We start from the raw sequence: 18,976 nt of genomic DNA on the forward strand, positions 1-18,976 counted from the left end.
CATTTTAAAAAGTCCTTATCTTCCTGCTGTGGATTTATGGCGTAATGGTGCCCTTTTAACATTAACCTGTACTTCATAGCTGAGATATAATTATGTATTATATTAACATTATAACTATAATGCTAGATCAGTAAGATTTCATATACGCAATAGAAACCAGGGATTTAAAACAAAGAAGGGAAGAATAAGCAACAAGAGCTACTGTTTAAAGGAATTTCTTCTCCCTTTAAAGAATGATGATGATGCATTTTATCTTGTATTGACTCAAATGGTGGTAGGAGTTAGAAACATTCTTTTGGACAGGGAGAATGTTTTTTTACTGGACCATCCTATAGAAATATGGTATGGTATATTTAAGAATCATAAATGTATGTTAAATAGCAACACTATGAATATAGGGCTTTTCTCTAACATTTTGGAGAAACAGCTGATCTTGCTAATCATGTTCAGTCTAACAGCTAGCTGCTATTTATATTAGCAGAATTATTAGTAATATCTGTATTTTTAAAAGTAGGTATAGTAACAATTAAGTCTAATGTCCTGAAGGTCATGCATAACGAATGGACACTGCCCTTAGTGATCTTGTAAGCTAAAGAACATGTGAATGGAGACCTGGGCAGGAGTAAAAAAGAAAGTCTTTGTGTTATTGATGATACAGTTGTGTTAGAATAAATGGGGGTGGGGTTGGTCAGAAGAAGACCTGTGTTCTGATTCAGTTCAATCAAATCATAGCAGAGTATTCTGGGCATGTAACTAAGCTTCCATGGACTGTAGTTGCCTCTGTCTCCTCAGGAGTCTCATGGGGTCATTGTGAGGATTCTGTGAGGTAAGACCCTATACACTGTGTGGCACCTTTTGGTATTTTTCTGAGACCATCGGAGGAGGAGGAGGTGGTGGTGGTGTGGAGTGCTTGATCTTTGATTCTCCTGGAGGGGGCTTCCATTTCTGTCTTTTGTAGGTTTGTAGAAGGAGGCTGGGATTGTGGTCTGCAGCTTAATATCTTTGCATTTGCTCTGGTAGCAGAAATCAGTCTTGGGGCTGTCAATATGCACAGAACTGATCTGTTACTTCACAGCCTGATTCATTTTCTGTGTCAGGCCTGTTCTTGGGCTATGTTCAGGAACAAATCCTGCTTGTTGATGAGCTGTCTCCTTTTCTATTTACAAAAAGTCCTAGTGTTTCATTAAGCTGGTAACAGACTCAGGCAATATTTGAAGTCTATCTTTCCCTTGATTTAGGTCTTTTCTTTTTTCTCCCCCACCTAGGATCTGTGTTTCCAATGGATACTGAAGGGTTTGGTGAGCTCCTTCAGCAAGCTGAACAGCTTGCTGCTGAGACTGAGGGCATCTCCGAGCTTCCCCATGTGGAACGGAACTTACAGGAGATCCAGCAAGCAGGCGAGCGCCTGCGTTCCCGTACCCTCACACGCACATCCCAGGAGACAGCAGATGTCAAGGCGTGAGTACTGGTGGGGAGGCAGCGCTGGTTCTGAGTGGTTTCCGGGGCAGGACCCATTTCTTCTTTCCTGCCTTGAATTTGGATGCAGTCTGTGAATGACAGTCACAAGCCATATTCTTAGGAACTGAAGAGAGGTTTTGTAAACAGGTTGGCAGCCTTTGACTCCCTGCCTGTCTCGGGTTCTCCTGCCTGTCTGCCTGACCAAGCTCTGAGCCCATATCACAGGCAGAGATGATGGGGTGGGAAGGGACTGAAAGAGCTCCGTCATGCAGAAACTGGTCACTGTTGTTCCTGTTTGGGCTTGCCGACTCAAGAGTCCTAAGTGGCCTATAATGTGTTAGTAGATGCAGATAAGTGGTACCTTCCAAGCTAGAAAGCCCTCAGCAATGAGCAAAATTTTTAAGGGTGTTTGGGAGAAATTGATGAGTACTCAGTGCTGAGAATCCATCTAAGTGGGGATGATTCTGTCTGCTTATTGTCAGTGACCCCAGAGGCTCCCTTTGAAAGGCCTTGAAATACAGTGCCTTCTAGCTGATTGTAAAACAGCAAAGTGGGTGAGCCCTGAGAGACTGCTACTCAGGGAAAATGCTGAGTAACCAGGGCAGCAGCTACTGCTTGTGCACTGCATCAGTTGGGTTGTTGATTCCTCACAGTGTGCCAAGCCTGGATCATATATGGGACTATAATCATGAATTAGGAAGGCATGGTCCTTGCCCTCGAGGAGTTTATAATTTGGGGGACAGACCAGAAAAAACAAAACATTTTGCTTTTTGTAAGGAGTATGATGTATGATTTATTGGTTACTTACTCTTTGTTAGAAACCTGATCTGACTTAAGATTTTGCCTGCACAGCCAGCATTAGTGCTGTGATCTCCGTCTAACAGTGGGACAACAACAAAGGCTCAGAGAGGCCAAGTAACTCTCAGATTCCTCACTTGGTGAGTGGTGAGACAACCCTCATACCCAGAGCACACGATTCTGTAGTCCTGATGGAAGGGCCACGGTAGGATGAAAGGCAGATGCTAACATGATTTTATATGGGTCCGGAAAATCACTGAGATTTCTGTGCAGGAAATATAGTAAATTTTCTGACTTTGCCTTAGTTTTCGTTTCTTTTTGGTGGTGGGGGACCGGGATTGAATTTAGGAGCACCCAACCACTGAGCCACATCTCCAGCCCTATTTTTTTGTATTTTTAGAGACAGGGTATCACTGAGTTGCTTAGTGCCTCACCATTGCTAGGCTGGCTTTGAACTCGTGATTCTCCTGTCTCAACCTCCTGAACTTCTGGGATTAAAGACATGTTCCACCACTTCCTGGCCTTAGTCTTCATTTCTTGAATTTGAGAAAGACTAAGTGGTGGTGTTGATGCAGGAACATTGTCTGTTTTAGATACTTAATACCTGTTACAGGAGTGAGTATGAGGCCTACATTATTTTTTGTAACTGATCTTGAGAACTGAATGTTTTGGCCAGCTGTGGTGGTGCATACCTGTAATCCTAGCGGTTTGGGAGGCTGCCTCAGGAGGATCCCAAGTTCAAAGCCAGCCTCAGCAATTTAGCAAGGCCCTAAGCAACTCAGCAAGACCCTTTCTCTAAATAAAATATAGAAAAGGGCTAGGGATGTGGCTCAGTGGTTAAGTGCCCCTGGGTTCAATCCTTTGTACCAAAACAAATAAACAAACAAACAAACAAAAAAACAGAACTCAGTGTTTTGGCTACAGTGTCAATAAGGATGTTGTGGAAATTTTTCAGTAGGCCTCTCCAGATTGTTATTTTTTAAAATACTAGTTGATTCTGGTTCTGTTGACATTTGTAAAAGCAAGTAAGAGGAACCCTGGCAGGTTTTTTTTTTTTTTTTTTTAAACTATCTAGCCTTGGAGCAAAATGTAGCCAACTGTTCCCCCACACTGTTCTCCAAAGTTCCAGCCAGTCTTTAGACATTTCTGCTAAGCTGCCCTCCCTACAGGCCCCTTACTGCTGCTCCTGGCTGCCTGCAGCTCCCCCCAGCCTTAAGCATGTAGGCTCTGCTGTGTGCAGAGATGCTGCTGGGGCACCAGGCCTGGGCTGCCAGCTGAGTTGCTATAGTTATAATTTAATTGCATCAGCTTTACAGCCTATTAAGAGCAAAAAAGGAAAATGTTTTCTTGGTAACAATTATCAGTCATACTCTTTCTTGTAAATTTCCATTCTTCTTCATCTCTTTCTACCTTAAATTCATTATTTTAGGGAGGAGGAAGTTGGAACATTGAAAGAATGGGTATAGGGTGGGGCAAGAGTTTAAAAAGAGACCAAAAGGCTGATGACTGTATTTTTCCATTTTCTTGATAAGCAGAGACAGAAAGTGTGATGCGAATATTTTAGTACATGATGAGGGCTGAAGAAAGAACAGAGTAGGAAAAAACAGTTTTAAATTAAAAATTTTGAAAGACAATTCTGTCTTTAAGATGTTAGTTTGGATTATAGATTTAAGACTGAATTGTTTTGTGCAGAATTCTTTTATTCATTTTAAACTGTTGGATTTTGCATTTTGGGGAATGGATTTGATAACTTTTTTTGCTTGTGTGTGTTTGATCTTTTTGAATTATTCAATTTTTTTCCCACCTAAAGAAGAGTATACATAATATTTAAAGGTGTAAACCAGGGGTTTGCAAACTCTAGCACATGAGCCACATCCAGCCTATTAAAGTTTTATTGGAACACAGCCATGCTAATTTGTTTGTGTATTATTATCTGTGCTGCTTTTGTGCTACAATAGTAGAGTTGAGTTGTTTTGACAGATTATATGGACTGCAAAGCCTTAAATATTCTTTTACAGAATAAGTGTAGTGACTCCTGGCGTAAATAATAAATTCGATGAATATCCAAGTGCATATTGCACAGTTAAGATATATAATATTAATATCTCTGAAGCCCTCTCTAAGTGCTTACCATCCATTGCATCCCCCACTTTTCCTATCAGAGATGGCTTGCTGGATTTTTCCATTTAAATTCTGAAGCCAGACAACCTAGAGATGTACAAGAAAAAGCCAGCAGTCACTCTCTCCCTCTAACTTTATCTTCCAAGGTTACTAATGTTATTAATTTGCTTGTTCTTTTACAGTTCTTTCATGATTATATAAAGCATATGCAAACATTTTTTTGACCAAAGTTATATGGCAAAAGTTGCTCCTAAATGTAAGGGACCTATAATAGCCAAAACAATCTTTAAAAGGCAGAAGAACATTGGAAGACTCATACTTCCTATTCAGAACCTACTGAGCCAGGTGGGTTGGCACATGCCTGTAATCCCAGGACTCCGATGACTGAGGCAAGGGGATTGCAAATTCAAAATCAGCCTCATCAATGTAGCAAGGCCCTATGCAAGAGACCTGTCTTAGAGAGACCCTGTCTCAAAATAAAGATATAATGTGGCTGTGGCTCAGTGGCAGAGCGCTTGCTTAGCACATGTGAGTCACTGGGTTTGATCCTTAGCACCATATACAAAAATAAGTAAATAAAATAAAGGCATGCTACCCATCTACAACTACAAAAAAATAATTAAAAAAAAACATAAAAAGGAGCTGGGGATGTGGCTCAAGCGGTAGTGCGCTCGCCTGGCATGCATGCGGCCTGGGTTCGATCCTCAGCACCACATACAAAGATGTTGTGTTCGCCGATAACTAAAAAAAAAAAAATAAATAAATAAATATTAAAAATTTTCTCTCTCTCTCTCTCTCTCCCCCTCTCTCTAAAAACAAACAAACAAACAAACATAAAAAGGGCTGGGGATGTGGTTCAGCAGTTCAGCACCTCTGGGTTCAATCTCTAGTACCAAAACAAAACAAAAAAACCCCAACAACCCATCCCCCCCCCAAATCCGTAAAAACCTTACTAGAAAGCCATGGTAATCAAGATTATATGATGCTGGCATAAAGATGTGAATCTGATATGTAGATTGATGGAACAGAATTATGAGTCCAGAAATTAGTGCATGTGTCTGTGATTAACTGATTTTCAGTAAGGGTACCAGGACCATTTAGAGTTGAAAGATACGTTTTCAACTAATGGTGCTGGGACAACTAGATCAATTGAACTTCATCAAAATTAAAAACTTGTGTGATTCAAAGGACACTCTAAAGAAAGTTAAAAAAAAAAGCCAGGCCTGGCGACATATGCCTGTGATCCCAGTATCTTAGGAGGCTAAGACAGGAGGATCGGGAGTTCAAAGCCAGCCTCAGTAAAAGTGAAGAGGTAAGCAACTCAGTGAAACCCTGTCTGTAAATAAAATATAAAAATGGGGCTGGGGATGGGCTCAGTGGTAGAATGCCCCTGAGTTCAATCCCCAGTGCCAAAAAGAAAGTTAAAAAAAAAAAAAAGAAGTACAGAATGAGAAAATACTTGCAAATTATGTATCTGCTACAAGACTTGTATCCAGAATGTGTTTTTTAAATATATATATATATATATATATATATATATATATATATATATATATATATATTTGTTGTTGTTGTTGTTGTTGTAGGTGGACAGAATGCCTTTATTTTTATGTGGTGGTGAGGATCAAACCCAGTGCCTTATGGGTGTTAGGTGAGCGCTATACCATTGAGCCCCAGCCCCAGAATGTGTTTTTAAAAAACTCTTAGAATTGATTAACAGAAGACAAACAACCTGACTTTAAAATGGGCAAAAAGATCTTTTTTTTTTTTTAAAGAGAGAGAGATGAGATGAGAGAGAGAGAGAATTTTTTAATATTTAATTTTTTAGTTTTCAGCAGACACAACATCTTTTTTTGTATGTGGTACTGAGGATCGAACCCGGGCCGCACGCCAGGCTAGCGCACTACCACTTGAGCCACAACCCCAGGCAAAAAGATGTTTATCCAGTATGGCAAATGAAAAAATGCTCAACATCATTAGCCATTAGGGAAATGTAAGTCAAAATACAGTGAAGTATCACCTCATACCTACCAGAGTAGTTGTAATCAAAAAGATACAATAAGTGTTGACAAGATGTGGAAAAAATTGAAAGCCTCACATACTGTTGGTGGGAATATAAAATAATTCAGCCTTGTTAGAAAACACCTCATTAGTTCCTCAGAAGGGTAGATACAGGTGCCATGTGATCCAGCAGTTTAGTTCTTAGGTGTATACCCAAGAGATGAAAACATTTGTCCACACAAAAACTTGTATATGAATGTTCATGGATGAATTTTCTAATAGCTAAAAAACAGAAGCAACCCAAAAGTCCTCCATCTGGTGAATGGATTCATAAAATGGACATGGCTATATGATGGGATGTAATAAAAAGGAATGAAATACTAATACATGCTCTAACGTAGATGAACCTTGAAAGTCTTATGCTAATTGAGAGAAACCAGCACAAAAGATTGCATATTGTATGATTCTATTTATGTGCAGTGTCCAGAACGGGCAAATCTAGAGAGAGAAAAATAGGTTACTGGTTGCCAGGGGTGAGAGGATTCGGGAAAGTGAGAAGATGGGGGGAAGTGAGAAGTGATTACTAATGGGTAAAGGTTTTCTTTTTGGGTGAGAAAATGTTCTAAAGTTGACTGTGGTGATGGTGGTGCAAATCTGATTATACTTAAACACTGAATTATATACTTTCAATGGGTGGATTTTATAGTATGTGGATTTTATCTTTATAATCTGTTTTTAAAAAGCAGGTGATGCAAATGTACGTACATATTGCTAATAAAATGAAGGAAAGTATTTAAAAGTATCAGGATTTGTTTTAATCAGGTATGATAAGGCACAGACAGGGAAATGACTGTCGTGAAGGAAGTTTTTACTCACGGATCCCTAGAAACTCGTCCATACAGATCCACAGGGCCATACAGGAAGTCCTGGGATTGATCAGGAGAGGTGGCAGTCATGATTTTGAAAGATTTAGTCCTGAATATCATAATCCTGATGTTGAAATCCTGAGTGTCAAATTTCCAAAAATGCATTCACGTGGGGGAAAGAAAAGGCTATATAAGAGGGGCAGAAAGCCAGGTTCTGGAGATGGGGCTGACCACGAAATTCAGCAGCCATGAAACCTCAGTTTAAAAATTCATCCTCTGTCTGCATTGGCATTCTTATGAATGCCAGGAGCTTTTAATGAATTAAAGTTGCATTGGCCTGAAGAAGCCAGCAGTTTCCGACTAGTTTGAAAATAATTAAGTGCATGGTAGGACAAGAGGATATTCATACAGTGGTGTTTCTTGTCCATCACTATTGTTGTTTCTGCCAAACTTGTGGTCTGATGCATAGAGAATGGACTTAACTTTTGTCTACCCCAACAACAAAGAAGCATGGCATAGAGGATAGGAAGACATAGTAGGGAATGATTATGTCAACACATATCAGATCATGGAAGAATTCAAAAAGAGCAGCATCACATGGAAAATGAATGTGAATGAATTCTTTAAGGGGAGCCATGTCCTAAAAGAAAAATAGCTATCCATTTTGATGCAAATCTTCAAGATATAGTTAATGGGCTGGATATGTGGCTCAGCTGTCTGAGGCCCTGGGTTCCATCCCCAGCAGTACATATTCATTCATATTCTCTCTCTCTCTCTCTCTCTCTCTCTCTCTCTGTGTGTGTGTGTGTGTGTTATATAATATAAATATATATACTTTTTTTGGTAATGATCATGAAATTTGGCCAGCAGTAATAGACTTTGAGAGAGTCTGGTGGTCCATTTTCAGAATACAGTATTTATCCTTAAATGTAAAATTACTGAGGGTATAAGAAAATCAGCTAATGAGGAAATAGAACAACTGGTTCCCAGCAGATAACACCTGAGTGTGACAGATTCACAGCCCCTTGACAAACAGGAGGCAAGGGGGAAGGGGTCAACCTGACCAACAGAGATAAACTTCACATAGGCTAAAATGCGCTTAATCCCAGAAAGGCCTTTCTAGCTACAAGAGGACTGAGGGAGGTGGGACTGACTGAAGGTATCTTTCTGCCCCGTAGTACTCAGCCAGTGAGGAACTGGGGGAGGAACCTTCCTCACTAGGGATAGAATGCTGATTGTAAGTGCTCTGGGGTTGCCTTGTCCTCCAGACACCTGATTTTGCAAGAACCTCATTAAAGTCTCACATTCTCTACCTTTTGTCCCAGTCCAATTCTTTGGATTTGGACAGGTGAGCATGTTTCTCAAATGAACTACCACCATGTAATTGCCCATAATCTATTTCTAGAATATGCTTTTTCATGTCAAATTGAATTTTTAATTTTCTTAAAATTTTCCTTCACACTTTTAAATCATCAGCATTCTGTTTTTTTTTTTTTTCAATTTACTGTGCTGTGTATTTCATTTCACATGATTTCCAATGCTGGAAGTATAAATTATGTGAGAACTTTTTAGAGAGTTCTCATTTGTTTCTTGGCTTTTTTCTTACAAATTTGACTTCATGCAAGCATATTATCACCACATTGATTTTTATGTCTAAGCATTGTGCATATACATAGAACCATTAAAACAGTGAATGAAGGAATGTCTTTTTCATACATCTGCATTTGTGAAGGATAAAATTTCTTAATTACTCAGCTCTTTGGACAACTGCATATGTGGTGGGAACCCATCCTGATTTCTGATCAGTTTCATTAAAAGACTTAGGTTGTTTATCATGGCATTTCAAGATAACTGCAGGCAGAAAGCTGGGTGCACACAATTACCAACCATAGTGATAAGTTTTTATGGATTTTACTTCTTGACCTGTTTCTTTTTCTTTTTTTTTAATATATATATATATATATATATATATATATATATATATATAATTGTAGATGGACACAGTATCTTTGTTTATTTTTTGTGATGCTGAGTATCTAACCTAGTGACTTATGTGTGAGGCAGGTGCTCTACCACTGAGCCCCAGCCCCAGCCCTTGACCTGTTTCTTTTTGAATATGAGTTTGTCTGCTCTTGTTATACCCATGTGATTGTCAGTAGTATATTTGTTTATACTTGCAAAAATACGTTAATATTGCCTATTGTGTGAAGTGGCCTATGAAGTATTTTGTTTATTTGTTTCTCAAATAAATAATCTTTTAAAAATGCAAATAGTTGAGTGAGATGGCATATGCCTTCTGTAATCCTAATTCTTCAAGAGGCTGAGGAAGGAGGATCACAGAGGCCTGGACAATTTAGTAAGATCCTTTCTCCAAAAGAAAAAAAAAAAAAAGGCGGGGTATGTAACTCAGCTCAGAGGTAGAGTACTTGCCCTTGCCTGTGGGCAAGGCTGTGGGTTCAATCCCAAGTACCAAAAAAACCCCAAATAAATACAATAAAATGTCATTTAAAGAATTCTTAAAATTGTTTTTTTCCTCAGAATTATGTTTTTAGGATTTTGGTCTTTTGAGATTTCAAGATTTGGGATTATGGTTCTATGGGATTGTGTCTTTTGGTATTACATCCCAAACCGGATCAGGAGGCAGAGGGAGCAAGGGGGAAAGAAGGACAAGAGCCTTTGCTGTGGTTTCTTAGGAAGGCAAGGCCAGGCAGTGCAAACATGTTTAGGATTGGCTAGTTTGAATAATTTCTAGAGACAAGGGCTATCTTTAGTTGTGCAGTATCTGGTTTTGGGGTGAGTAAGACAGGATGGTGGTCCATAGTGTGAGAACCCCATGAGAACCTGATAAAGGAGGTGGCTGCGGTATTGGGCTCTGGATTGATGGGTTTGCTGTGATGATGTGCTTGCAGCAGAATTGTTTCATACCCTCTAGGAATTAGCTGCCCTGGGAGGGAGTCCCTTTAGTGTCAACAGTTCCCCACATGTCACAGCATCAAATACAGAAGATAAGAAAATATGATTAATATAGAAGATAATCAAAAGGTCACCCCTGGAAAAGGGAAGGAATAAGTGGAGAAAATAAGGACTTTAAAAAAATAGGTTTGACTTTGGAACTGTGCAAATATTTAACATAATTATAAAACAACTAAACGTTTAAAAGTTTCTAAAATTTGAAAATAAATTCTTATCCTTTTGGTGACTAACCATATGGGAGAAACAGTATCAAGTAATGTTTTAACCTGTCTTCAATAGTTCTATTGTTGGTGAAAGGTTGTTACTGGTGTTTGGAGCCTGATGTGTTATAGTGTAGGATAAAATATGTCAGTAATTATGGCAGTCAGACTTTGGTGTGAGGGAAGGAGATACAGATAGAAATTTATGAAGTTAACCTGAATCCCTGTGTTCTTAATTTTGGATTGGAAATATCAATATGAACTTGTGATATACTTTGTCTTAAGAAAACTCCATTTCCAGCTCTGACTGTTGGAAAAACCTGGTAATAACTTGGCAAATCTAGTGGCCAGAGAATTGTCTCTAAAGTCCATTACTTAATACAAGCAACTAGACTTCTTGGAGAGTTGGGTAATTTCAAGTTTGAGGCAGGATTGAGTAAAATGAACATGAAATATTTCTTGTCATACCAGATAGTAAAAAAGTTATTAAGACCTTCTTGAGTCATTTCAAAAGAACTGAGAAACCTTCAGGCCTGGGAGTCCAGCTCAGTGGTTGTGCTCATGAGACCCTGAGTTTGGTCCCTAGTACTACTATATACCAAAAAGAAAGAAAGGGGGAAAACAAAACAACAAAACACCCCCTCAGAAACAAATTTGCAGAGACAAATGAGCATCAGTAAGATGCTGACAAAGATGAGACACTTGAGCATCAGTAAGAGGCTGTGCATGGCCTGAAGCACATCAGATGTGTTTAGATTCATGAGTTCATGATGACACTAACACAGAGCTCATTGGTCCTCTTTGGAGGATGCTAGAGAACCAATTCATTGTTCAGGATAATCACAGTTGATGAAAGGAATTTTCCTGAATGGACATATTCTAGCTAATAAAGGTAGAATAATAATACCACATTTTATAAATCCTAAGGAATTATTAGAGTTAAGCAATGGTCATCAATGACTGCACACATTCCAGATGGAGATAACCAGGCACATATGTCTCTTGCCTGGTGATGAAAGTATAAAGTAATCTAACACCAACAGCAATGGCTCTGGAAGCTGGTCAGACCTGTAGAGCTACTTTCAGTTTACAGGAGATATGGAGGACCACACTATGGGAGTGCAGTCCACCTGTTGTGTAAGAGCCTACTTATATCCTTGTTATTTTGAGTGTAGTCCGTGTATCAGCAACATCATTATCAACTGTGAGCTTTTTAGAAATGTGGAATTTGGGGCTCCATCCCAGACCTATTGAATCAGAAGAAAGTAGATTAGTGAATGCCAGGAACTCGGGATGATTTGGGGGTAAATGGGAACACACTACTCATGATGGGGGTTTCTTCTGGAGTGAAGAAAATATCCTAAAATTGTGGTGATGGTTATTATGATTCTATGAATATACTGTAATCACTGAATTGTACACTTTAACTTGTAAATTGTGTGGTACGTGAATTTTATCTTAGTGAAACTGTTATGTAAATAAGAAAGAGGACATTACACTAATACCTGTGCTCTGGGTTCACCTGAGAGTATTCTGAATATTGGGAGGAAAGTTATGAATTATTACCACTGTATCAGAAAAGTAATTTTTAAGGATTATGAGAAGAGGTGAGATTGTCTTATACCCTGGAGGGCATGCATCAGGGATGGCATCCTAGTTGACCAAAGGGAGACAGAAATCTTTAGGGATGAACCGTCTGCGTGAACATAAACTGTGCAAATTTATTAGAATGGAACTAAATGTGGGAAATCCTTTCTCTGGTAAGGCCAGAAGCTCTTGGGTTATGCTCACAAGTGTTACATATGCTGCTGAATGCTCTAGCTTCTAAGTTGTTCAAAGGGATTTTGAACTTTTTTAATGAGATTTTGAAGTACTAAATCATAATTCAAAAATAACAATTAAAAAATTAATTCCCCCAAACTTCTTCAGAGATTGCTCTAGATATTAGTGAGAGTCTGTTGTTGTTGCTGTTGTTTTAAATTTACTCATTGTTATGTTGCTCAGATGATAGAAATAAAGCTGGCTGTATTATTCCATTTCTCTTCAAAAGCAATTAGTGGTCAGATAATAGTCTGCTGTGTTCCTGGACTGGGCAGTGGAGAGGGAACTTGTAGATACACTGGCATAGTGTTTGGTTTTGAAGAGAAGCTACGCAGAACTGGCCTTAGATTCTAGTTTGCTCTTCAGCAAATGATTGTCTGTCCTGGACTTTAGCTTCCTCACCCAGTGAATGAAGTTTGGAACAAGTTTCTCCTGAAGCTTCTAAAATTTTGTTGTTCACTCTGTCTTTTCAGAGTTTAAAGAGTTTGTGTTCTGGAACTCTATGACCTGTCTGCCACTTCCTTGCTCTATGACTTTGTACAAGTTAGTTAACCTCTTTGCACCTTAGTTTCCCCATGTATAAAATGGGGATGAATAATTACACCTACCTCTGGGGCTTCTTTACTGTGAGGTGTTTGGAGTTGCTAGCCTATGGCAGTATTCTTATTCTAGAAAAAGCCCTCTAATTGTGGCATGATCAGAACTCAGATCTCTCCTACTTCTAAATGCAGTGTTTTGTCTGTGTTAGCCATGGATGATGGATCTTTATGGAGTAGGTATGTAACATCTATATGAAAGTATCTGACAGTAGATAAGAAATTTGGGGGGAAAAAAAAACATACTCTGCAGTGTGGCTTGAAGCCTATTGGTTGTCCTAACCTTACTTTTTTCTTACTTGTCTCCCTGCCTATATCCCTAGGTCAGTTCTCCTTGGGTCTCGGGGACTTGACATATCCCACATTTCCCAGCGACTGGAGAGTCTGAGTGCAGCCACCACTTTTGAACCTCTTGAGCCTGTGAAAGACACAGATATTCAGGTAAGGCTGCCAGGTGCAGGTGAAGCCTGTAACCCAGGCTTAAGGCCCTGCGCTGTTTGTTTACCACCTCATTTAGGAAGTTCAATTTTCTTTGTTAATTTTCTTCTTCCCCAGATTTTATAAGAATGGGAAATCTGCTTTGGCAGTATAATGGAGAACACTGGATTATTTTCAGAGTGCTCTGTATGGCTGAATTTAAGAAAGTGATTCCAAACTGCACTCTCTATGAGAACAGAACAGATTTCTGTTCTTTCCTTGGGCTTAATCCAAGGCACAGAGACATTAGTTCTAAGTTTCTCTTGCTTTCTTTACTACATCAAATAGTTTTACTATTCATCTTTCACATTTCTTTTCCATATATTCCTTGTATTGACTGGAAAAGAGCTTGGGAAAACCTAGAGTACTATTTACTGAAACCTACTCAGTGATTTCCAGAATGTGTTTGGTTACATGAGTGGACTAGGAAATGGTCTAATTGGGACTGCAGTTTCATCAAACCAAATGTGCCACTAAGAGTTGATAGTTGTTTTAATCTAATAGGAAAAACCTTGTGGTCCATGATGTTTTGAAGAATTTGAAACACTACATTTGTGTTTTGATGGAACAGTAGAGCACTATTTTTATCATTGGTTTACCTTTATGTTGTTGTTGTTGAGATGGGGTCTCACTGTGTTTCCCAGCCTGGCTTCCACCCCGGGGACAAGCAATCAGTTCTCCTTCCTCAGCCTCCTGAGTAGTTGGGACTACAGGTGTGTGCTACTATCCCTGCCTTTATTTATCTCTGAAATGAAAAGAACTCAGGCCCTGAACAGGCAGATCTTAGTAGTAATGGGTACTAATTACATTATTCTTTAGGCTTACTTTGAATTAATACTCTACCCCACTAGCCTTCCTAAGAACCATTTTAGACCTTCTGATGGCTACGTTTCAGTTGTATTTATTCTAATTTAGAAACCTATACTTTAGTTGAGAGCTGAGTAACTATAGACATTCATAAATTTTCCACTTGTCAATATGTTTCCAAAGTATGAAAGTCCAGTTTTTTTTTTTCTGGTTTTATATATTAAATCATATTTGCCTGTCAATGTATAGCTGCCTTCTCATTTCCATGTAATCTTAAAATAGCATGTATACTCAAACTTTTTTTTTTTTTTTAGCTACCCCTCTCCACCTCCAGTGTAACTGCTTGGTGTTCTATAAACAAACACATGGAGTAGGGACCAGGTGAGCTGAATGGGACAGAGCTCAAATAATTTGAAAAGTCAACATATATTTTAGGAACAATGCCTAACTTTCCAACAGTGTGGAAAGAAATGGCATTGGCTAAAAGGTTGGTTTCTTTTTGTTTGGGTGTTTTTAATGTTAAAAATATAAAAAAAGATGTTTATTTGAAAAAGTAGCTGCCTTTAACTTTTTTCTTTGGCATTCTTGGAACACCTATTTGGAATACTCAGTTGCATTTATTAATGTACTTCCTGCATCCTACTGATGTGGTACTCCATTGAGATTTTGGCTGGTTTATAAATGTATCTAGTAGCAGTGATCAGCTTGTCTAACTTTGTGCTTAATGCAAGAACACAGTCCTGCAACACCCCCAATTAGAGAGTGTCCTAGCAATACATGCTTGTCACATCAAAGAAAATTACTTAATTTGGAAACAGCATGGCCATGAATTTTGGTCCTGTGTGGGAACTCTTTGAATTTTGCGATTAAAGATGTTTCCATTTAAAAATTTCACTTCTTTGGCTGGGAGTATAGCTCAGTGGTAGAGTGCTTGCCTAGCGTGCCCAAGGCCCTGGGTTGGATCTTCAATACCATTTTGTAAAAAAATCACCTCTCTTGGACTTTCTACAGTAGCTTCAGAAAAGCAAATGATCAATCCAAGATAATTTTTGAGGCTAATTAAGAGTTTATTATCTTGGGGTGAGGGTGGTGGCTCAGCGGTATAGCCCTCAACTAGCATGTGTGAGGCCCTGGGTTCAATCCTCAGCACCACATAAAAATGAATAAATAAATAAAATAAAGGTATTATGTCCATCTACAATTAAAAAATAAGTAAATAAAATATTTTTTTTTAAAGAAAGTTTATTATCTAGACTTGAAGTAAAGCTCTAGACTTGGTAGTCATGAAGTAAGTTCTCTGTTGATTTCATCTTCTTACAAGCAAAGATTTACGGGAAAAAAAAATGCAGCTTTTTTTTTTTTTCTTTTTTAAATTTTTATTGGTTGTTCAAAAAATGCAGCTTTGATCTAAAAGTTTGGGGCTTGGACTGATCCAAACCGTTTAAGTTTATCAATAGGGATTGGGGGTTTTAATTGTTGTAGGGTTTAGTCAACCAATGTTTAAACTTTACATACATAAGGGAGTATCATGTCTGCCCCTGATTTGTATAGTTGTCAAATGTAAAAGATAAGCCATCTTGCATCTTTAGCATGGAGTGGTCCTCTTAATTCTTCTCATAACCTGTTAGTTATCTAATAAAAGTGAAATTGGATATTTTCAGTTATATTTTGTAATTGAAACAAGTGTAAAATTGGACATTTGGTTTTAGAAAAGCCAGATATGCTATCTGATGATCTTTTCTTCCTTTTTATTTTAATAGTCTTGTTGAATTCATATACCATAAATCTAATGAACTTTTGTATATAAACTTAGATTTTTTCAACCAGTACTTTTTTGGGGAGTGTGGGGCGTGGAGAGTGTACCCAATCTCAAATGCCAAACATCAGCCAGAGTGAAATTATTAGATCCTTTTATAAGATCCTTCAAGTACTATTTATGAAAGGAAATGCTTATGCATCTTTTGACAGACGCTGTCCAGGACTTTATACTGTCCATTGTTTGCATTTCTTAAAAGCTTGAAAGGGTATTTTCCCATGTATAGATTGTTCTTTTCAATTTGGTAACTATTGATTATATTTCCTTCTGTTTCTAATGGAGCTTGAAATTAATATGGGTTTTTTTGTTACTGTTTTGTTGTTTGTCATAATCAGTGATGTTGGCCTGCATCGAGACTGCATTTAAAAAAAATTGCTGTGGCCAGCAATGGTAATATATTTTTAAAAAACCCACTTAAATATACATATGGATGATCGTAGTAGAATTTCTTAAAATGTTTATTGATTCTGTTTTTTGGAAATGACCATAAAAAGGCCTACAAGTTTGTGTAATAGAGATTAAGGAGCAGTAATGTAATTGGACATACTGCTAAAATGACTGCTGATCTATTCAAAGTGACTTTGTGGTACTTGAGTACAAGTCCTCTTACAGAAATCCACTAGCTCACTCCTGTCCTTGCAGAAAAAATACTGAGGGCAGATTACACAACTTTTCTATGATCTGAACAGACCAATATACCATGGATGAAATGTCTCATATAGGGGCTGGGGTTGTGGCTCAGCGGTCGAGCATTTGCCTAGCACGTTCGAGGCCCTGGGTTCGATCCTCAGCACCACATAAAAATAAACAAAATAAAAAACTATTGTGTCCAACTAAAAAATAAATATTTTTAAAAAGGAATTGTATCATATAATAATAAAGTGCAAATTTATGTAGTTCGATAATATTTTGGACTTTTTCCCTAGAATGCGTGTGTATTTAAAAAAGGCTGGGTGGAAATAGCCTGGGTAGGACTTAAAAACAGGAGCTGTAGTTTCCCAACATTAAGAAATAATATTTCGGGCTGGAGATGTGGCTCAGCGGTAGCGCGCTCTCCTGGCATGCGTGCGGCCTGGGTTCGATCCTCAGCACCACATACCAACAAAGATGTTGTGTCCGAGAACTAAAAAAAAATAAATATTAAAAAAAAAAAAAGAAATAATATTTCTAAATTGCATTAGGTCAAAGCAGTGGTGTTATTGATAAATCTACTACATTTCTAGGGATGCTGCAACAAATTACCACAAACTTAGTGAGTGGCATAAACTATAGAAATTTATTTCACAGTTTCAAAGTCCAGAAATTTGAAATCAAGCAGCACCACACTCCCTTCCTCAGCTTCTTGATTCTGCCCCTTTTGGTGTGTTTAGCTCTCCGTGGCCTGTGGTATAAGTCCAGGCTATTCCTCCGTCTCTATAGCTTCTCCCTTTTGTCCAGTCTACCTTTCCTTTCTATTGTAGGGATACCAGTCATTGGACTTAGGGCCCATCCTAGCTCCAGAATGATCTCATCCCAAGATTCTTAATTAACATTCACAAAGAGATATGTCCAGATGAGATCATGTTTACCAGTAGTAAGGGTTAGAACTTGCACATATCTTTTTGTGGGGCTACACTTCATTCCATTACAAATCCGTGGATTGTGCCAGAAATTTTAAGACTTTGTAAATATAAAATGTGTTCAAATCTGACTATAATTCACAGCCAATTGGAGTATGAAGTATTAGGATAAGGCATCTATTGTTAGTTGTTCCAGTGACTGCAAGTCCCAACCATGTATCTGATCTTATCCTTGGTATTCTCTTTGGGACTTGGGGAAGTGAGACTGACTACCCCTATTCGATTCCACAGTTCAGTAGTAGCTACTCTCTGAAAACAGGTCAACAAACAGTCTATATTGTGTTTGAGAGACTTCTACAGACACATTTTTTTTTCAACTAGAAATAGTCTTCTTTTCATAAAGTATTAAATATGTAGATTTCAGGATTAGTATAGGTATAAATGGTGGTACGTACCCAGGTAGGAGGAGCTGCCTTGTGCATGTATATTCTGTGTTTCAACTAACAGGTTGCTAACCCTTTGTTTTTTCTTTTATACTTGTAGGTCTTTGCTTATCATATTCCCTTAGCCTGGAGTAGCCCCTATGGAGTAGCTCTTATACGATATGCAAACTTTAATTTCAGTCTAAGACTCTTGAGATTTCCTTAGATACTACCTCTTCCATAGTCTTCTCACATCTGTCTTCTTCATAGCCTCCCAATATAATATGTTGGCTTTACTGCTTAGGAAAAGGGAGCTTTCTAATGCTTCCTTACAAAGTAAAATTATGAAGAATAGGTTGTTGGAGCAGCCAATTTACTTAACAGCCAATTCTAATATTAGTGAAAACTCAGATCTTGATACCAGAAATAAAACAAAAACCTTTATTTCAAAGGTCCTCATAATCTGCCTAAATCTCTAGATGAATATCAGTCTTATATCAGTAAAGAGAAAGAGAAGTCTTAAACGAAGGATAAAATAACCATAAAGAAAATTAGAGTCAGGAAAACTGATCTATCATATCCAAATTAATGGTACAAAGATGGTTAACTTGCCAAAAACTTATCACACTGTATCCATAATATTTTTTTCTGTCCTTGGAAAGATAGAGGGTATTCAAACCACTTTTATTTTATCTTTTAAAAAGTGAGAAGAAACTCAATGGTAAGTGTAAAAATGAATCAGTGATATTGTAACCCTTCATTACCTAAATTGTTATTTTAATAGTTTACCTTTTAATTTTCTATCTCCAGAATTTCAATACTGCTGTATATGACAGTGAAGAGGAAAAGTAGTTGTGCTGTTCACTGTATTTAATTGTATATTTGTAGTATTGGTGAGTTGCTTGGGAACCAGTTGCAGAAATCCTGTGACAGTTTGTTGAGAAGAGGGTCAGACTCGCCTAGAGTGATTAGTGTGCTAATAGCAGCTCTTCAGGAACATTACTGAGTAACAATTAATACTGAGAAAGAAGTGTGGTAAATTTCCCTAGTTCACATCAGTT

General features: G+C 38.0%; 1 protein-coding gene across 1 annotated transcript in view; it reads left to right on the forward strand.

Annotated features, from left to right (window-relative positions):
- Positions 1-1,267: 1,267 nt before the first annotated feature.
- Positions 1,268-18,976, forward strand: part of Nup93 (nucleoporin 93) — an 83,654-nt gene continuing 65,945 nt past the window's right edge. Inside the window, exons 1-2 of the mRNA XM_026395707.2 lie at positions 1,268-1,458; positions 13,158-13,275. Of these exons, the coding sequence (XP_026251492.1) occupies positions 1,280-1,458; positions 13,158-13,275 (297 nt within the window). The 5' untranslated portion in view covers positions 1,268-1,279. The remainder of the gene's footprint in view (positions 1,459-13,157; positions 13,276-18,976) is intronic.

Source organism: Urocitellus parryii, chromosome 15 (genome assembly GCF_045843805.1).
Source record: "Urocitellus parryii isolate mUroPar1 chromosome 15, mUroPar1.hap1, whole genome shotgun sequence".
In the NCBI taxonomy this organism is placed as follows: Eukaryota; Metazoa; Chordata; class Mammalia; order Rodentia; family Sciuridae; genus Urocitellus; species Urocitellus parryii.